This window comes from Gopherus evgoodei, chromosome 1, assembly GCF_007399415.2.
Source record: "Gopherus evgoodei ecotype Sinaloan lineage chromosome 1, rGopEvg1_v1.p, whole genome shotgun sequence".
NCBI lineage: Eukaryota > Metazoa > Chordata > Testudines > Testudinidae > Gopherus > Gopherus evgoodei.
The window spans coordinates 65732767-65755301 of NC_044322.1; the positions used below are offsets into that span (position 1 = coordinate 65732767).

Below are 22535 nucleotides of genomic sequence, written 5' to 3' on the forward strand. Positions count from 1 at the left end.
GGGGGGGGGGGAAGGGGGAGAAAATGGAAAAAAGAAATTCTCTATCTTTATAATGTTTCTCATCAGCCCACTTGCAGGTAGGCATGATGGATGCTGAGGTTTGCCATATAAGCTTGGCTGGGTCCAGAAGGGCCTCATTGATGCGGAAAGAAGAGGAGTGCCAGTTGTCCAGGAATTTATGTTGGGTGTCTTACCTCCTTAAGAGACATCTGCAATGTGTCTGCCACCCTTTTTGCCAGATCTTGAAATAGCCTGAAGTGGTCGGGTAGGGATGGTGGAGGGGGTATCATTGGCTTGTCTGGAGAGGAGGAAGAGTAGTTGAGCTATGGTGTGACTTCCTTCTCAAATCCACCCTCCTTTTCCTACATGATGTCCTGGGCAGATTCACAGGCTCTGGACATCATGGTTGAGAAAGAGGACCTCAAAGGCTCATGGTAGGCCACACCAGATGCTCAGGAGACACAGAGTCTATACACTGCCCAGGCATCCCAGTAGAGCCGCTGGGATAGTGGAAAGGGTCCTATTGGTGGTGCCCACAGCTGACCATACTAGTAGAGTCGTTGAGGAGCAGATGGAGGATATGACTGAGAGGGCCCAGGTTGGTTGGGGCACTATAAGGAACATGGGAGGAGTGATGGTAGATCTCCTCCTCTTGGTTATCTGATTCACCACTGGAGAATGGAGGTGCATGACATAGTAGCGGCAGAGATTCCTGCATCTGAAGTAAACTTGGTACTGAAGCCCTGGTAGTGAGCAAGGGAGACTTGAGTATGTCAGAAACCATGAGATCTTTAGAATGCCTTGTGGTACTGACATACTCAGGGCAGACGGTGGTTGTTGGTGGATCAACAGCACTGAATGGATTGGTGATCTGGGCCAAACCAAGCACTCCGAGGCAGGATGGCTTGCTGTGGATGGTGCCAATGGTAGTGCTGGTATGGCAGCCTCTTCTTGGGGGTGATTCGGTCTTTTTCCTTGCCTTATCTGTCGGTACCATTGCTTCAGTGCCTATGCCCATCAGATCCTTGGGTGCATCAGTGGTACCTGCCACTTCATACCCTCGTGAGCTATAGATATCAAGTTTAGACTGTTATCGTATTGATGATACAAAATGTGCTGGTGATCTTTTTCAGCTAGTTCAAGGATCACTCCGGGGACTCACGGCTCTCTATTTTGAAGCCTCACATGAGGGTTCCATGGCTGTTTTCTTTGACCCATACTCCTTAGATCGCAAAGGATGTGGGGAAGACTCGTGCCATTTGGGTGACTCCTGGCTCAGGTCCAGGGACAGCTGAAGAGCTACTTCCATAAGGAGGAGTTTTATTTCCAGTTCTCAGTCCTTCCAACATCTGGACTTGAGTTGTTGGCAGAGACCACACTTTTAGGAAATGTGGCTTTCCCTGATGAAACAGATGCAGTGTTAATATTTATCCACTACAGGGATGGCCTCCTTAAATGAGAGGCACTTCTTAAAGCCTGGTGAATCAGGAAGACCCTGTGCTGTGGCAGACAGACCCGGGGGAGGAGGGGATGAAAACAGGGAGGGGGAATGGTTTAGGGTTGTGGGGTTTTTTTTGTTTGTTTGTTTGATTTAAAAGAAAGAGAAAATAAAGAAACTTCTACCAATAAGAAAGAGATTAACTAACAATTGAAGTTCTCAAAGAGAAATAACAATCTGATGAACGAACTGCTATTAGCTCTGTTTCTAGCCAGGGGCACTTGAGAAGGAACTGAGTGGGGTTCACCCATGTAGCACTGGTTAGCTTCGTAGCAGATCAAGAGGAGGGGACACCACACGTGTGGTCTGAACGGACATCACTACCGAAGTTCTCTCATCAGTAGCGAAGGGACGCAAATGCACCTACAGTGGTGCACCTGTAGGGACACTACTCGAACAAGAACACATGGTTTCACAGACTCTGACAGCTATTGTAAGCACATCCAAGTTTGCAAAATAACCAAGCACCGCTCCAATATAAATACAACTGTTATTTTCCTTAACACACAGTTCTTGGGCTTGAGAAAATTAATTGCTGGCCTCTTACGCACCAGGGAAGGCACCTGGCCACATTCCCATGGAATACAGCCCATTTGGAAACCCATGGAAACACCAATCAATTCAATAAATTAGCCTCCACAGTATAGTACTCTGCACCAGAGTATATATCCAGTACAAAGTCTGTACCTCTCCCATCAGAAAATGGGTCAAATATGTGGCACTGGATTCATCCTACACTGAGATAATGTGCTGATCTGCTTGAAAGTGACTGTACAAACACCTTTGGGCATCTTCTAGTCAGGCTGGGCAAGAAAAGCGTTGGGCTTACTAGCAGCTGGTCAGCACAACTTGGGCTAGTGACCCCCGAATCAGCTCCTACTGAAGCTCTTGCCTCTCTTGGACAGGATGACAGTCTGGTTCATCTTCAAAAATTCAATCTATGCTTGTTGAGTTTCTTCCTGTTGTGGTGCATCCTGGTTTAGCTGCTGCTGCTGCTGAACAGCCAACCATTTCAGAACTTCCTCTATTTTTCTCCTTTTTGCGGTATGACCAGAAATTCCACTGTTAGTATCAGATGTGAATGAAGTGAGTCCCCATCATCTCTCAATATAGTCTAATACAGACAGACAAGTTTAGCATCCAAAACTCACACCTTACATGGACCGTACTTCTTTATTCTTAAGAAAAAAATAAACAAATCTTAGCCTCAACTTCCTCCTGAGCCAGCTGTTTCTGGAGATTTTCCCCAACAGATGTTTGTGAGGTTCTCAAAAATTACTATGATCATCACTATAGAAGAGCCTACAAATAAAAGAAAATAATAAAACTCTCCCCTGTCTAATCCTATGCCACCTACATTACCTTAGACACCACCTTTTATCCTTTGAAGCCTTCACTAATGAGACTCACCTGGCCTAGCTGCCAGATAAGTTAATAAATAAATAAAGCTCGCTCGCTCTCTGAGATCCTAGACCTGGATATCCTGTCACAACAGGAAAGACAAATGCAAATGTTAAGGATCTCTAATTTGCCTACACTGTCCATGAAAAGTATTTTCATTTACTAGTTCAGCAGTTAAATGTAACCAACTTTGCAAGACAACACAAGTCTAAGAACCTTAACACTCGAGGGATGACTTAGTTTCATTTTAAAGGTTAAATTATATTTCTTCTCTTTATTCTCCCTCCCCTTTTCAGAGGGAGAGGGGGAACACAGGAAAAACAATGTTAATTTTTAAATAGTTCAAAATATGCTTTCAGAGTTTATATCTCATTATGATGGATGGTTGAGGGGGAGTCAGCGGGGACAGCTTTGTTTCTGTTATTTATTGGCAGGAGTCAGTTATGTGCAAGACTGGGTTATTTGAGTAGGAGCACATTACTGTTTTTTGAGACAGATTTTAAAACAGAAATTATTTACTGTAGCTCTATTTCTCATAGCCTCCTCTTCTCCCCTCCTGTGACAATGGATAAATGGCAGACAGCAGAGAAAAACAAGAAACACAATGGTAATAATAAACAGGCAGAGCACATCACCCGCTGGGAAGGAGAGTGGAAGATAGGATAAGAAAAAGAGGAGACTATGACAAACAGCTAAGTAATTTTCCCTTTTTGTATGTCTATCTTCTCCTATCCTCTAACAGGGTATTAAGAGAGACACAGTGCATGTATCAAGCAGTAAACCTAGGAAGCAGAGCTACCTTACTGTGTCAATAGCAGAAACCTGCAGCCAAAGAAGGCATCCTGGGAAGCAGAGATAAAGACATACATATATTGAAGAGACAGCCACGTTGCCACCTTACACACCTTGGAAATGAAGGCTCAGCATTCACTGCCCATGAAGCAGAAAACTCTTCCATTACATGGCATCTTGCAAGTTGGGAACAAGGCCATAGCCTCATTACACATTGTGAGAGCACAACCTCACACCAGCATCCAGCAATACAGGAGAACCTCAGCCTTACAGACACCTCAGGAATGGAGGTTGTTAGTAACTCTGAACAGTGTCTTCACCGCCTATCAGTAAGTGGCTGCCTCATGGGTGGGAGTAGGGACAGGCAGCCCAGATGTGGCCACCTTTAAGATGCAATACAAGCACAGTACCGTATTAGCTTTTTTTTTTTTTTTTAAATCCCTGCTACTGCCTGATTGCTTATTTCCAGTTTCATGTGGTGTCCAACTGACTGGTCAGTCCATAAGTCTGGTTTTCATACCTTTGAGGTTCCATTATAGTGATTTTATCTGCAGTCTTGCCCCTCTTTCAACCCTCAAAATAGACAAACAGTTGCTTTGACTTTCTAAAGTCAAGAAGGAACAAGAAAAAAGGTAGCGGAGAACACACAACATTCAATAAATGCTATCTCTGGACCTCAGGATGGTGGGGAGAGAGATGCCAGGACTAAGAGAGGAAGAGATGTAGGTTTGTTCAGGTGGAACTAGATACTCTCCTTGGGAACAAATTCCAAGGAAAGCTGAAACCCCCCCCCACACACACACACTTTTTCTGGAAACAACTGACAAAAAGTCAGAGAGACTACGTAAAGAAGTTCAACTTACTCTTCTGTCTGAAATCGCTGGAACACTAATGGCTGTCCTAAAGAAAAGAAATCTGCATGAGGGGCTCAACTGGGCCTTGCATTAGAACCTGCAGGATGTAGATCAAGTCCCACTGAGGAATCTCTTGATGAATCACTAGTCTGAGTCCCTTTTTGAATACTAACGGAAGAAAATCTAAGACACCCAGAAGTAAACAGGACAGCAATAATGGTCTGATGTCACATCAGGCCATAGAGATCCTCCAGATCAGAATAAATGAGAGAGGCAACAACAAGCTTTCTGTTGCTGTTCTGTCACCTCAGCCAAGAAACCTCCCTTTAAGAAAGACTTCCTTCGAAGGTCATGCAGCTACCCTGAGATGAGCTGATGGCAAAGCACATGGCTTTCAGAGAGCAGGTCTAGCATCTTGGGAAGCGTTCGCAGGAGAGTTCACTTCTACGCCTGTCAGATCTCAAAATCAGCAGCAGTGGAGTTACTATAGAGCTAGGAAAAACAGTTTTATCCTGTCTGACCTTTTCACCACTGTCAGTAGCAGTGGAAGAAACATCTCACTTTCCCATTTCAACTCCATAAAAAGCACTGCAAAGGAATGTGAGGGCTTGGAGGGGGTAGGGGGTCTGAAAATAAAATAAGGACACTTGGTGGATATCATTAAGAAAATAACATGCCTGACACTCTGGCAATGGCCTCAAAAATGAAAGAACTGGGGCTGTATTCTCCCTTAACAGTTTCTGACTGAGCCAGTCTAAAAGCATGTTTTCACAGCACTCCAACACTATTGCTAGAAGGCAAGTTCTAGCCAAATGCCTAAAAGCATACCCCTGAAAGGAGGGGAGCAGTGCCAGTACCTCCTTACAGATGTCAGAAGCCACCACTGTTTGATTGTCACTGCAGACAAAGAGAAGGATGTTCAGGACCTGAGGCTCCCAAATTAGAAGAGTGAGATGGAGCCCGACATTCCACACTCATTCTTCCATGGGTCAAGACCTGGGTTGACAAATTACCTGGATGCACAGCCCCAACCCAAGAGATTCATATTGGTAACCACATAGAGCTGAGGAACAGGCAGGAAAAAGGGTGGAAGGAGAACAACAACAACTTTAGAGGTCCGAATTAACACAGGAATAATAAGGTTTCTTCCAGTGAAGAGAAGCCAAGAGGAAAGACTGCCAGTGCCAGATTCACCAACCTGTGAAGGTGAGATTTATGTTTACAACTCTGCCCTCTTGCTGCCAGTATGAGGTATCATAGTGTTGTCTGTTAATTCAGTGTCTTAGGACAGGAGAAGGAACACACAATGACAAGGAAATGACATCCTTAAAAAAAAAAAAACCCACACCACTTCTGAAGAGAATAACTGTAAGATAGGTCTCTCAATCCTTACTTAGTTATCAGACTCACTCCCATCCTCAGGAGAAACGGCAGACCCCCAACCATAGTAGTTACAATAAATGCTGGTATATGGTATACATTTTAGATACTACATTTTTACTGAAGGATAAAGCTGAAAACAATTGAGCCAAATCAGCTGGGAGAAAGAATTTAAATAGAATAATGAGAATGATAATTGGGAACTGTTTAAGAACATTATACTAGTTTCCCCAAAAAGCGAAAATTACATAGTCAAGAAAGAAGACTATACGGATTTTAAAATCAGCCTCATTTACACTGGATGTAAAAGCAGCTATAAAAACAATCTTTTATTTTTTTCTTTAAAGCATCTATAAGATCTGAGACTCTGACTTATTCAACAAAAGACTTCCCCCCCCCCCCAACATACTGGTCACTATATAAACTAATAGCAATGGGCTTCATAAATGCTGACTGCTGTTGGAAATGTTACTTACTTGGTGCTACATTAGTTTGGAGAGTGCCCTGAATCAAGAATTTCTGGTATGAAGTGAGTCAAAAGACCAATTTGATATCTGATATGTCGGAGCCCTCCTCAAGTTTCATTTTTGGATATACTCCTGATACCTGGAGTTTAGCTGGTAACAAGGTGGCGTGGTTTAAATATCTAGCTTTCCTTGCCAAAAAGTTAAACCTGCAAAAATGGAAAAGTTGATCCCCACCAAACATTGATTCCTGGCTCAGTCATATGGCTGACCTCACAGCTAACAAATAACTAGCATTCAGCAGAAGGGGAATGCCTGAAAAAAAAAAATCAAAGCAATTTAGGCTGACATTTTAAAGGTCTATGATAAATGAAGATCCTGAAGATAAGTATGTCACTTCCCCTCCCTTTATTCTAATCCTGTAATTACTTTGTGTATTATGATTAATCAGGTATTTTGGTATATTTGTTATATTTAAAATAAGAGAGAGAGAAAGAGAGAGAGAGATCGACAGAGATCGACACAGCCATGCACACTCACACACCAAATGGAAAAAAGTGAAACCTGATAACAATCAATATAAATCAGAAGCTAAGTATAGAAAATTGTTAAAGGAAGCAAAAGGACCTAAGAAGAAATCTCTGGCCAGGAATGTTAAGGACAACAACATGGAGATTTTTCAATAGCAGAATTGTTATTCATGACACAGAGAAGTCAGACATGTTTAAATAAGTATTTCTGTTCTGTGTTTGGAAGAAAAACCAGATGATATAGTCCTATTATATGATGATGAAATACTTATTCACAATATATCAGTATGTCTACACTGTGCAGTCCTTTTGGGGTACAGCACATACATGGTTAGCCCCTCCTCCGTCTAGCACAGGTATAAATAGCGTAGATGGTGAAGCACTGCTTAGATGAATAAAGACATTCCTGAACCTTGTGAGCATATACCTAGGTATGTATCTATTCGCCATGGAATGCCTCGCCATCTACACTGCTTTTAAACAATGTAGTGTCCCACTGCCTGATGCCTCCCTGCTGCTGGAGACTTTCCTCTCCACAGTGAGGGACTCTGGCATGGAGGAGGCAGTGGGTACCTACATGGTAAGTAGTAAGTACCTACATGGTGAACATAAATTTGATAATAGAGGGCTCTTCACTCTAGCAAATAAAGATATGACAAGAACCAAAGGGTGGAAGTTGAAGCTAGACAAATTCAGACCCTAAATAAGGCACGCATTTTTAACAGTAAGGATAATTAATCACTGCAACAACTTGTAAAGGGTTGTGCTGGATTCTCCACCATAGTAAACCTTTAAATCAAGATGGGATTTTTTTCCTCCCCTAAAACATGTACTCTAGTTCAAGCACAACTACTGGACTTAAAGCAGGAATTAATACAGGGAAGTCCTATGGCCAACGTTACACAGGGGGTCAGACTAGAAGACCACATTTGTGAATCTATCAATATTTTAAATTTTCAAATAAATTCTAACACACTTTAAATATGTTAATATTTTAGACGTTTGACAGCTTATTATAAAAACTTCTAGATCCTGAGATATTCTGACTTACCACACAGCAAACTTTAAAAGAAAAAAACAGAAACCAAGGAAGGCAGTCACATTACCAAACACACATCAATAACTAGCAATAAAACAAGTGCCCAAGGAAACACATACAACTACTTTAATTGTTTTGGATCCATGTGGTTCAAGAAAACTCCAAACATTTTTCTTTAATCACATGGTTTTTGAACACTTTTTTGAAACTTTACAATATGAATGAACAAGGAACTCTTCTTGTTCAACTGAATACTATTCCTTGAATAAGGGTTTTGATACAATAATTCAAGGAACAATACATGGTATGCAAAATTACAGCATTCAGTGTTGTATACTTATGTATTATATAGTACATCCCAAAACACTGTCTGTAACATGCAATTATGATATTTTTTCAACCTAGGTCATGCAGAACTATAGAGTATTTGTAGCATAATCAGTTGATTATGTTCCACTGAGTGTAGTTAAGATTCTTTAACTTATCACTCTTTAAATAATATTTTGAATAGAAGTAATATTAAGAATCAGATTCTTTTGTACCCAAATACAACTGTATTGATTTTCTGCTTTGAATAAAATGCTGTGGAATGTGAAGTGCTGTACAATTACACTCCAGGGAAGTATTCACAGATAGGCGGCTTCTGGAATTTCTCAAGGAAGGATCCCAGATCATGTCAGCGCTAATTGAAAAGAAAAATCTTTTTCTGCCTAGTTCATGAACAGGAACAATGTGACAGCTTTGTGCCATACAGGTGAAGGTAATACAGAGTGTTCCGCAAAAAAACATTTTGCAGGTATGGTAGAAACAAACAGTTATTAAATACTGGTTTATCTGTCTGAAGTCATACATAAAGTAGAATTGCATTCCGGATGCTGGTAATAAGGAAACAAATACTAAAGCAGAATATAAATTCAAGTGTTTAGATAAGATTTATCTATTCTGCAAACGTAAAAAAAAGATTGAGTTTTGTTTGCTTACTAGAAATGCTAAGAGACTAATTATGCAGCAATGATTTTCCAGCTGAATAATTTGTGTTAAGAGTTTTTGTCAGTAACAGGTTTCTGTTTAATGAGACGCTTACACTGAAATATTGGTATTTAAACAGCCTGTCAATTTACATACCTGAATCATGGTCTCTGCCAGCTGTGTTTCATCTACTTCCAATATCATCATTTTGATTTCCTCATAAGGCACTCGGAAAGAACCAAGGAAAATTGCTAGAATGAAAACATAATACATAATGAATGGAGATGGAGTAAGAATCTGATCTTTCACTCTACTTACAAAATAAACACTAAATAGATTGTAGAATTCTACAGGCCACCCAAACATAGCATATGATAATATGGATAAGAGATAAAACTTTTTATGCAGATTTTGCAGCTTTCATAATTTTTAGTCTGGCTCTTCCAGTCCTCTGGCAGATGAATTACTATATCAACAGATGCCGCAGTAACATAGCAAGTGAGACAAAAAGAGTCCTTGCTCTAGGAGAGTCACTCATCATTTACAATATTATTTGTACTTGGGTGACCATTTTTACGATTCTCCTTTACTGTACAGGAATCTCAGCTCTCTCTCTCTCCCGCCTCTCCCCCATTTTTTTTTTTTTGAGTGCGCAAGTAAACACGCACTATCTTTAGACCACTGCAAATTGCAAAACAATCACAATCTTTTAATAAGGCTTTTGTTTGCTGTACTATAACAACTGTCCAACATTTTCTTGATACAAAGTATTTAATAAGCAATTTCTCATGGACCCCTCCTAATTCCACATCTTCTCTTCAACCTTCCTCATCTATTCTAGTGATTATCATCATTATTTTACAGCACCAGATGGAATACTAGGCCTCACCATTAAAATAAGACAATAGATCTGTGCCCTGAATATCTTAAAAAGCAGCAAGGAGTCCTGTGGCACCTTATAGACTAACAGACGTTTTGGAGCATGAGTTTTCGTGGGTGAATACCCACTTCGTCAGATGCCATGGATTTTTTACTTTTAGTCCATTTGGTATGATGTCCATCCGTTTGCAAATCTGACGAAGTGGGTATTCACCCACGAAAGCTCATGCTCCAAAACATCTGTTAGTCTATAAGGTGCCACGGGACTCCTTGCTGCTTTTACAGATCCAGACTAACACGGCTACCCCTCTGATACCTGAATATCTTACAATGTAGTCGGAGATATTATGCAAGAAAAGGCTATCAAAACAGGAGAAAGGGTAAGAGGTAATAGACCACAAATGGTAAGATTATGCTATTACTCAGATAAGGAGAGAGGTGGGTGCATCTTAAAGGCAAGAACACAGTTTAAGCTTGTTGTTGGGAGACAGTGATGTTACTCTAAGAGGTAGTTGAGGTGGCCAGAAATTACACCTTTGCAACTGTTTTCTGTGGGCTGGTTGGGGAAATGAGTTTTGGAAACTGACAGCTCAGATGAGAGTTTTGCTATCTGGTCAGAAAAAAGGTTGCATTTTAAAAATACTGTGCAGAAGGAAGAGGTAATATTTTGATACAAAATGGATGTAAGGAGGAGGAAGAGGAGGAATAAAGGTTGGCCCTCAAGTTACGGCCTGAGTAATGGGAAGGATGGTGACACTGAGAAAATTAACAGAAAATGGGGACATATAAAAGGCTGCAGAGATTAAAAGAATAGGTGCTCATGTTTTGGCCATATTAAATTTAAACTCTTGATGGAGCACACAGGAGATATAAAAAAGGCAGACTGAAATGCAGGTTTGGATGAAGGAAGACACCTAGTGGAGAAGATTTAGGAGTTGTCACCATAGAGATAGTAGTTGAAATCATGTAAGTGGAAGACATCACCCAGTGAGAGGGTACAAGGGGAGGAGAAAATTAGTCTTTTTCCAGCCTTATCCAAGTCCACTTTGCCCCATACAATTGCTAACATCATCTTTCTGGGTATGCTTAACACAACTAATATTAAAAACGTGGAGGAAGGAACACAAGTCCGAAAAGGGAATAGCAACAAAGAATATTCAGATAAATTAGATGTATTCAGTAGGCAGGCCTGATGAAATCCACCTGAGCATACTTAATAAACTAGTTGAACTAGTCTTGGAAGTGTTAGCAACTATCTAAGAAAGATCATGGAGGATAGAGATCAGGTCCCAGAGGACCAGAGAAGAGTAAATATGGTACCTATCTTTAAAAAAGGAAACAAAGAGAATTCAGAGAATTATAAACCAGTCAACCTCACTTTGATACCAAGAAAAACACTAGTAAAAATGATTTAACAAATCAGTTTGTAAGCACCTAGAAGAAAATAGAGTGATAAATAGCAGCCAATATTTGTCAAGAACAAATAATCTCAAGACAGTCTAATTTCCTTATTTGACAGGGTTACTCACCAGTGGATGGGTGGGAGGGAAATACTTGACAGGATATATCTTCATTTCAGTAAGGCTTTTGACACACTCCTACAAAAATCATTCCCATAAGCAAACAAAAGAAATGTTGTCTAAATGAAATTACTATAAGGAGGGTGCACAATTGGTCGAAAAACCATACTCAAAGAGTAGCTATCAATGGTTTTCTGTTTCTATCCTGTTTCTGGTACTATTCAGTATTCTCATTAAAGATTTGGATGATGAAGAGTATACTTATCAAATTGGCAGATGACACAAAGCTGAAAAAGGTTGCAAGCACTTTGGAGGACAGGATTGGAATTTAAAACAACCGTGACAGTTAGAGAACTGCTCTGAAATCCATGAGCCAAAATTCAGTAAAGACATGTGCAAGCACTACACTTAGGAAAGAAAAATCGAATGGACAAATGTGAAGTAGGTATAACTGGCTGGGAGACACTACGACTGAAAAGGATCTCGGAGTTACAGTGAATCACAAATTGAATATAAGTGAATCATGTGACACAGTTGTGGAAAAGGCTAATATTCTACAGTGTATTAACAGGAGTGTTGTACACAAGACATAGGAGATAACTGCTGCACTCTTCTTGGCACTAGTGAGGTCTCAGCTAGACTCCTGTGTCCAACTGTGCGTGCCAAACAGGAAAGATTTGAACAAACTCAAGAGAGTTCACAGGACAGCAATAAAAAATGGTAAAAGATTTAGGAAACCTGACCTGTGAGGCAAGGTTAAAAAAAAAAAGAGCATGATTAATCTTGAGAAAAAGATGACTGTAGGGGACCTGATAACAGTCTTCAAATATGTTTAAAAAGAGGACCGTGATTAATTGTTCATGTCCACTAGAGGTAGGACGAGTAGTAAGTGGCTTAATATGCAGTAAGGGTTAAATATTAAAAAAAATATAAAAAAATAACCACTTAACTATAAGGACATGTAACTACCGGACTAACTCTCTCAGGGGTAGTTTAGGTGCATTTGGTACCGCCTCAGCACAGAGAGGTAGAGTAAATGACCTCTAGAGATCCCTTACAGCTCTACATTTCTATGATTCCGTGCCCATGTCTCCCTCTTGCATGTCACAGCCATCAGAAATTCTAGCTCCAATTTGTTATTAAACCAAGTAATTTGGGGCAGAATACTTTCACTGCTATAAATTAGAGCTGTCAATTAATCACAGTTAATTAACATGATTAACAACAAATTAATTATGTTAAAAATAGTCATGATTAATTGCACTTTTAATAGCACTGTTAAACACTAATAGAATACTAATTTAAATTTATTATATTTTGAATGTTTTTCTATATTTTCAAATATATTGATTTTGATTACAACTCAGAATACAAAGTATGCAGTACTAGCTATATTATTACAAATATTTGCACTGTAAAAAAGAAACAGAAAATTATATTTTTCAATTCACCTCATAAAAGTCTACTCAATCTTACTTCTTGCTCAGCCAATCGCTGAGACAAACAAGTTTGTTTGAATTTACAGGAGAATGTTGATCGCTTTTTATTTACAATGTCACTTGAAAGTGAAAACAGGCATTCACGTGGCACTGTTGTAGCCAGTGTTGCAAGGTGCCAAATATGCTAAATAGTCATATGCCCCTTCATGCTTCAATTTGTAGATTCTAAACTTTTACCTTGTTTAATTTTTGAATGCAGTTGTGTAAAAATAATAATTATAAATTTGTAAGTGGCACTTTCACAATAAAGAGATTGCATTATAGTACTTTGTATGAAATGAACTGAAAAATACTCTCTCTTTTACAGTGCAAATATTTGTAATAAAAAATAATATAAATTGAGCACTGCACACTTTGTATTCTGTGTTATAACTGAAATCAATATATTACAAAATGTAGAACATCCAAAAATATTTAATAAATTTGAATTGGTATTCTATTATTGTTTAACTGCAATTAAAACTGATTAATCACTTTTTTTTCTAATTGTTTGATAGCCCTAGTATACATACCTATGATTCAAAGCTGGTAGACCACAGAAAATTTGGGCTGAAGCTTTCCAAAATTTTGCCTGAGGCAGACACTCAACATGGAAAATTCATCCCAACTCCTCAAGTTTTGAAAAGGGAAACACATTAAAAACAGGTTCTTATACTAGGTCAGCCTCATAACACTGACTATAATTAATTTTATTGAGTTCATATTAGGACAACATTCTGTCAAACATATCAAGTTTGTAAAAGCTGATTGCTGGATAAGGATTATGAAGAAAATATTACCAGCCATTCAAAGGCTCTCTTTGTTAAGGGAATGTCTGAGCAAAAAGATGGGCCCTATATCGTTTATTCGCACCACAGAGCCAAGTAAATTAGAAAATTAAACTTGGTTTCTTCCCACTGACAATTTGTTCTTTACCATTTATTTTCTAATATTTTATCTAGTGCAGCTTAGATATTTTAAGTGACATGTCTTCCACTTTACAAAGCTACTCCTGAGCCATCTCCTGAGACTGTTTCCTTGGTATTCAGCCTAGGCTGCTTTTCTAAAAATGTAGTCCCATTAGTCCTAATTATAAGCTTTACACAAATATAACATGAAGATACAGACATACCACACACACACACACTCTTCCACCTCACACTGCGTTGTGACAGCTGCAATAACTGTATTAATGTTAGATCCCCCTCCCTTGATATAACCAAAAGAAGGAAACTGGCAGGACATACTTCATCAGGGGGCCTGCATTTTGGATTACTCTCCCATCCCTTACCTGGAGTAGTCTGAATTTGTTGACTATTGAGACAGACTGCAGGGAGAGCTAACCGAAATACCTTTTTGGTTTTCCAATTTTAAATAACTGATGGTGCCCAAAGCTTGAGCATGGATGATTTTTATTATTCTAAATGAACACACATTTAAAATGTATTAACTGAAATTAGCTTGAATTTTAGACTAATTATTAAAAAAATCATCACTTGAATAAAATATCAAAACAAGACCCTCAGAGTAGTTGTACACAAATAATTTTAAAAGCAAAAGACAGTTTCACAAAAATTAACTATGGCAATTGCTTTGGTTGTCATCAAACTAGCATCTGCTTACAGAGATTCTGTGCAATCTTCGGGTCTAAGACTTTTAGTTCTTTGATTCGTTTCTTAATAGATTTCTTCTCTTCAAAATCATCCTCTTCCTTTTTTACTGTCAAAGTAAAGAAAACAAACATTTATTCACAGTATCAAATGTAGGGAACAAAATTCCTTAGTGGAAAAAGCTCTCCAAGTCAGACTGAAGACAAATCACTATGAAAAAGAAGTTGCAACTGGGGAATGAACTAACAATTATAGTTTGTTTTGTAATTATTACTCTTGTGTTTTCTTCAGTATGAAAAAGGAAGACAGCAGCCTTTTCAATATATTAGCTTTTTTTACAAAAAGGTTTTTTTTTTTTGAAAATACAGAACCTAGAATTTTATAAAACAATGTCAAGCGTTAGTTGACCCCAGGATTTCAGAACATGCAACATGAATATGATTGTGGTCAGCTTGGTCATATGGTGCACTGGAAAAGAATGAACTTGAAAGTCAATTTTCAAGCAAAGGTTTTAACAATTCTAAACATACTGAACATACAAAATGTTAAAAATTGCAATTCAAAATTAAGGACATAAGACATTTTTCCAAATTATACAAATACATCAATGGGGAACAAAATGTAAGTGCTACTGTGAACAGAGTATGTGTTTAGTCAAAGTAAAATTATTAATAAGTATCAACTGATTTTATGAAAAAAATATTTAAAAATCAGGTTGATATGTTTTAATTATTTCCCTTTCCTCCTTCAAAATCAGACATCTCAGATTAAGTCGATCACTTCTTGTCCTACCTTGAGTGGACATGAAGAACAATTGATCACAGCACAGGCGCCAGTTTCCTCTGAGCCCCAGGATGATCAACCCCGTGCTCCACCCCAGGTCCCACCCGACCCCTTCCCTCAAGCCCCTGCCTCTTCCTGCGCCCACTTCTCTCCCGTCCTACCTCTTCCCGCCCCTTCTGCAAGAGCACCCCATCCCCGCTCCTCCCCCACTCCTTCCAGCGCCTCCTGCATGCCCTGGAACAGCTGTTCGTGGTGGGCGAGAGGTGCTATGGAGATGGAGGAACAGTTGATCGGGGGAGGCAATGGTGGACAGGAAGCATTGAGAGAAAGGGAGGGAGATGGGTGCTAACCACCCACTATTTTTTTTTCCTGTGGATGCTTGTAGCAGGGGGGTCACCTGCTCCTGCCCTGAAGGACTTGACATCAGCCCTGGGAGAGGGCTGAGGTTGCAGGAGGGCTGCTGTTGGGGAAATAGCCCCAATCAGGGCACAACTGGGCCTTATAAGAGGGCAGTGGGCCAAGAGCTCAGAGAGTCTCTCTTTAGCTTGCTGAGGGAGAAGGGCTGCTGTGGAGCTGAGAAAGAGTACCTAAAGTGGAGCAAGGCTGGGGGAGCTCCAGCCTGGAAATTCCCCAGGCTGCAGGCCTTGTTAAAGGCCGGAAAGGGTACTGGGGGTGCAGAAGAGCAGCCCAAGGATTGGAAGAGACAGCAGGTCCAAACCCGCCTTGCTGGTGATGAGTGACATTTACACTGCAGTCTGCCCCAGTGAACAAGGGCTAGATCAAGACTGGCAGTAGCCATAGTCTGAGGCAAGGTGGGGATAAAGGATGGGGGTTCCCTGGGGAAGGGAGACCCAGATCTGTGGGGATACTGCCAAGGGGCAGCACCCTGGCCTGAAAGAGGCATCAGGATCAAGAGGGACTCCGACCCAGCAGCAAGCAGGACACTGGCCTGCAGAGGGCGCTCCAGAGGCTAGAAACGCTAATCTCCTAGATGACCAGCAGGAGGCGCCACAGGGGTGAGTCCCACCCCATGACAGTGCTCCAGCCCAGTGTCAGCACCTATGGATCTTAGTCCGCTTTATGACAGCCCTTAACATATTGAAAGACTTATTAGATTCCACTCCACCTAGTCTTTTCTCAAGACTAAACATGCCCAGTGTTTTAATCTTTGTTCACATAATAGGTTTTCTAAAGCTATCATTATTTTTGTTCCTCTCCTCTAGATTCTCTCCAGTTTGTCCACATCTTTCTTAAAGTGTCATGCCCAAAACCGAACATGACACTCATACTGAGGCCTCACCAGTGCTGCAAAAAGGGGGACAATACCACCTCATATACAACACTCCTGCTAATAAACCCCAGAATGATATTACCCTTTTTTTTTTAAACAGCATCACATTGTTGCCTAGTCAGTTAGTCTCCATTTTGTTTTTGCAGATTTAGCCTTCGAGTCTTGAGTAAAATACTTCACATATTTTCACTGAATTTCATAATGTTGATTTCAAACCAATTCTTAAATTTATCAAGGTCCTTTTAGAATTCTAATCCCATCCTCCAATGTCCTTGCAACCCCACCTACCTTGGTGTCATTCAGAATTTTTATAAGCACAATCATCACTCTTATTCAAAATATTATTGAAAATGTTTAATAGAATCAGACACAGGAGAGACCTCCCAGTTTGAAAGTGAATCATTGATAACTCCTCTTTTTCACACTATGTATTTTCAAAACTAACAGTTAAAAGTGAATTAAAAATTGACATTAATCCTTCAAAAATGAGTTTCCAACTGTATCCCATCTGAAATATTTCTGAGAGTTTAACTATACTGGAAGCTTGAAGTATTTGTATTATTGTATTAAAAATAATTTGAAACAAAAAAACCATGTCTGACGCTGGGTACTAAGTTTCTTGAACTCACATTTTAATTCTATTTCAAATTAATAAACCAGTTTTATTGTTAATTCTTAGAAAATTACTTCATACACAAAAAAGAAAACGTGCTGTACTTTGAAGGGGATATGTTGTATTCTTCATAGACAATGAAGTAATTGAATCTCTGCTTTAAGGAGGAAACTCAACTCAGCCTTAACCACGGATCCACAAACAGGTCTTTCCTGACAATAACATTAACACCACAAATAATTAAAATGTAAACACGATGTTTGCCATTTGTCACTTGCACCAAAGTTGCAAGTTAGGATGACATCTCAAAAAGTAGTCGTCAGTGGACACATTATCAAATGGGGATGGGCTTTAATGAGGTTCCACAGAGATTGGTTCTAAGCACAACACTATTCAATGTTTTATCAATCAGTACAAATAATGGTTAATACATTTTTTAGAAGACAAAAATAAATGACAGGGCAACAATACATGTCAATCTGAATCATTTGGTGAGTTGGGCCCATTTAAACAATGTATTTTAATGCAGACAGATGCAAGACCCTGTGGCTAGAAACAGAAAAAATACAAATTCAAGTTAAAAATAAGGTGCACATTTTTAGCAAAGTCAGTGATCTGTCAGAAGAACAAACTACGATGGGAGTGATGAATTCTCCATCCCTAGAAGTCTTTCAAAACAAGACTGGATGCCTTTCTAGATGGTTTGATTTAGCAAAACAAGCTATTGGGCTCAATACAGGAGTAAATGGTTGAAATGTAATGGCCTGTAATATACAAGCAAGAAGTCAGATTATACGATTTCCCTTCTGGCCTCAAAATCTATCAATCGGTGAGTTCCATTCTCTCCTTGCCCCCGTTCCCATTTTTTTCTGTCTAGACTGTAAGCTCTTTATTTGTGTATTTATACGTCACCTAGCAAAATGGGTCCACAATCCTAGGTGGAGATTCTGTGCGCTGCCATAATAGAAGTAATAAATAATTTTAAAACACTGTTTAATGGCAGGGGCATAAAAAGTCACACTAATAATTGTGGGCATTTCTCTCCAAAAATTTGGTAAAAAAGAATCAGACAGCCTTATCAGATTCAGTTTCCTTACCACCGGGAAGAACTTCCTAGTTCTTTTTTTTTAAATCCTCAGAAGGTAGAAAACCTTTTCCATCATTATAACAATAAAATACATATTGGTTTTGCTTTTTTCACAAAACCTTCTTTTCACAAATAAAAATAACTTCCAGATTGACTTAGACTCCTAACTCATTTAGGCACTTTTGAAAATTTTACCCAGTAGAAGGAAACCCTAAACAAATAAATTCAGCCCTAACCAACAAATTATTTCTTCTGAAAAAAATCATGATTTATTATTAATGCAATAGCACTTCATACATCTTTCCTGATCAGGAAAAGATGTAAAAACAACCATCACTACTGTTTCATCAGGATTTATCTCTTTCCACTACTGCAATAAAGGTATTATATTTTGCAACCAAATAAGCCACTACACAGATCCCAGTTCTTTGGCCTGATTTTAATCAGTCTATTACCTTAGGGTATGTCCACACTACCCGCCGGACCAGCGGGCAGCGATCAATCCAGCAGGGGTCAATTTATCATGTCTAGTCTACATAAAATCGACCCCAAGTGCTCTCCCATTGACTCCTGTACTCCACCGCCACAAGAGACACAGGCAGAATCGACAGGGGAGCGGCAACAGTCGACTCACAACAGTGAGTAAGTCTAAGTACATTGACTTCAGCTACATTATTTATGTAGTTGAAGTTGCGTAACTTAGCTTGCTCCTCTCCCCCTCACCCCCCAGTGTAGACCAGGCCTTAGACACAACGTGTACATTGTCACGTGCATTAAACAATTAATAGAACAAATGAGAATGCCAAATTTCAGGTAGCATTTATGATTGAGTAGGCACACTTCTGAACCGTCTTGCATTACAGACATAACACTGGAAAGAAAATAGCACAATGGTACATAACTAATTTAGAAAAATCAGCCAATATGACACTGGCTTGTCAGTCTATGTGCAGCCGCCTTTATTTTCACATTTTTTTTAGTTCAATCGCTTTATTTTGTGCAGTCTTTATTACATAGTCAGTCTCTTGAATTGGATTGCTTGGGTAAACAGCTCTAATAGAGGAACAACAAATGTGTTTGTGTTTCCTGCCTCCATCTGCTGGTAAGAAACTACATTTACCACAGGTGTAGAATGACCCAACAAGAACCAGCAGAAAGTCGGCAGTCAAAAAACATATTTTTTTAAATAAGAAGTCTGTACATCAAAGCTACAGACTGGAAATCATCTAGCCAATTCCCTATGGAATTTCATACAAAAAAACCTTACATGCATGAATTTATAGCAATATACAATATAACATATCCTTGGGAGGAAATATTTACTTTAATACAGAGTTAAAACAAATAGTCTAAAAGCAAAAATGCCAAAAAAGAACTTGGAACTATGTATTCATACTCTCTCTATATAGAAACTACTGTGAACTTACATGATAACTCTTCATGGGAATTCCGCTCCCATCCTTTTTTAATGCCAGCAGAAGGAAGCAAAGGATACGTATTACTTTTATTTCACAATGAAAAACTTTGTATGATGCTGTGTATATGAATGGTGATCATTTATATCATTGTTGTTACCACTGTTACACAATTTCCATAAATCTTATGCAAAGTATATCATGTAAGGTGTCCGTGGAAAAATTATGATTTGATAAATATGATTATCCTGTTTATATGCATATCATCTTTGTATCTGAAGTTATGAATATTAGCTATGTACTGTACCTTAAACCTGCATTGTATTCTTGGGTAACACCCACCAGACAGAATTTACATCAGGGCTAGACAGCCATATATTGATGGCCCATCAAGGACACACAGATTTCAAAATGGGTCATTGAAGAAACTCATCCCACCCTGATAGTTCTTACTGAAGATGACTAAGGGTACGTCTACACTACAGGATTATTCCAATTTTACATAAACCGGTTTTGTAAAACAGATTGTATAAAGACGAGTGCACGTAGCCACATTAAGCACATTAATTTGGTGGTGTGCATCCACAGTCCGAGGCTAGTGTCGATTTCTGGAGCGTTGCACTGGGGGTAGCTATTCCGTAGCTATCCCATAGTTCCCGCAGTCTCTCCTGCCCCTTGAAATTCTGGGTTGAGATCTTAGTGCCTGATGGGGGAAAAATCATTGTCGCGGGTGGTTCTGGGTAGGTGTCGTCACTCATTCCTTCCTCCAGGAAAGCAACGGCAGACAATCATTTCGCACCCTTTTTCCCTGGATTGGTCTGGCAGACGTCATAGCACGGCAACCATGGAGCCCGTTCAGCTTTTTTTTTTTTTTCCCTGTCACCGTATGTGTACTGCATGCCGCTGACAGAGGCGATACTGCAGCGCTACACAGCAGCATTCGTTTGCTTTTGCATGATAGCAGAGACAGTTATCAGTCATTCTGTACCATCTGCTGCCATTGTAAATTGGCAATGAGATGACAGTTATCTGTTGTTCTGTACCGTCTGCTGCTATCATGGGTGCCCCTGGCTGAGGTCGGCTGCGGGCGCAAAGGCAAAAATGAGAATGACTGCCCAAGTCAATCCCTCCTTTATGGTATCTAAAAATAGAGTCAGTCCTGCCTAGAATATGGGGCAAGTATACTAGAGAACCAGTGTACCAAAGAACCAAAGAGGACAGCCGCTACGTGTCAGATCCTGCAGAAATGACGAGCTGCATGCCATTCACGGGGGGTGCCCCTGCAACAACCCCACTCATTGCTTCCCTCCTCCCCAACCTTCCTGGGCTACTGTGGTAGTGTCCCCCCAATTTGTGTCATGAAGTTATAAAGAATGCAGGAATAAGAAACAGTGACTTGTTAGTGAGATAAAATGACGGGGAGGCAGCCTCCAGTTGCTATGATAGTCCAGGCAGGACATTAAACCGTGGCAGGGGAGAGGACCCCAGCCTCCTGCTGCTATGATAGTCCAGGCAGTACAGAATCTTTTCTTTACACATGAAAGGGAGGGGGCTGATGAAGCTCAGCCCCCGGTTGCTATGATGAGGACTGTTACCAGCCGTTCTTTGCCATCTACTGGGAATGACCGGGAGTCATTCCTATTTTTACCCAGGTACTCCCCCACCGGCCGGCCTCACCTGAGGCCAGCCAGGAGCACTCACAGGCAGATGATAGTACTGCAGAAATCAAGCATATTGTACCGTCTACCACCAGGGAGGGAAAAGGAGGAGATACTGCTCTTTACTGCTGCAGCATCGCGTCTACCAGCAGCATTCAGTAGACATAGGGTGACATTAAAAAAAAAAGTCAAGAAATGATTTTTTTCCCTTTTCTTTCACGTGAGCGGGGGGAGGGAGTAAATTGATGAGCTATACCCTGAACCACGCCGGACAATGTGTTTGAACCTACAGGCATTGGGAGCTCAGCGAAGAATACAAATACTTTTCGGAGACTGCTGGGGACTGTGGGATAGCGGGAGTCCTCAGTACCCCCTCCCTCCCTCCATGAGCGTCCATTTCATTCTTTGGCTTTCCGTTATGCTTGTCACGCAGCACTGTGTAGCCTGGAGATTTTTTTCAAACACTTTGGCATTTGGTCTTCTGTAACGGAGCTCTGATAGAACACATTCGTCTCCCCATACAGTGATCAGATCCAGTATCTTCCGTACGGTCTATGCTGGAGCTCTTTTTGGATTTGGGACTGCATCGCCACCTGTGCTGATCAGAGCTCCACGCTGGGCAAACAGGAAATGCAATTCAACAGTTCGTGGGGCTTTTCCTGTTTACCTGGCCACTGCATCCGAGTTTGGATTGCTGTCCAGAGTGGTCACAGTGGTGCACTGTGGGATACCGCCCGGAGGCCAATACCGTCGACTTGCGGCCACACTAACCCTAATCCGATATGGTAATACCGATTTTAGCGCTACAGAAATCAATTTAAAGAACCCTTCATATCAATATAAAGGGCCTCGTAGTGTCAACGGGTGCAGCATTAAATCGGTTTAATGCTGCTAAAATTGGTTTAAACACGTAGTGTAGAACAGGCCTCAGACAGTAAGAGGCCAATGGCCACCCTCCTCTGTGATTCGACAAAATATGTAAGGTCATTGATATGCTCATGTGACCCTGGATTCCATCTTGGGCAAGTAATTTTTCATGCACCTGGCAGAGGACATAAAAGGACACCTGAAACCTCTCCATGTTGTCTAATATCTGCTATAATTCTCTGGACTGTGTATTTACAACAAAAAGGAGCATCTTGAATTACAGACTGAGGAACTTCCAATCGTTTGAAAGTTACCAGACTTTACAAGACAGCAGTCTATTCCAACAATAATACAAACCTGATATAAGGACTTTGCAATCATTTGTATATATATAATCTACTAAATAT

At 40.1% G+C, this 22535-nt stretch overlaps 1 protein-coding gene across 1 annotated transcript in view; it reads right to left on the bottom strand.

Annotated features, from left to right (window-relative positions):
* Positions 1–22535, bottom strand: part of DIAPH3 (diaphanous related formin 3) — a 553931-nt gene that overhangs the window by 277130 nt on the left and 254266 nt on the right. Inside the window, exons 18-19 of the mRNA XM_030566194.1 lie at positions 14428–14523; positions 9084–9178 (exon numbers count right to left, since the gene is read on the bottom strand). Of these exons, the coding sequence (XP_030422054.1) occupies positions 9084–9178; positions 14428–14523 (191 nt within the window). The remainder of the gene's footprint in view (positions 1–9083; positions 9179–14427; positions 14524–22535) is intronic.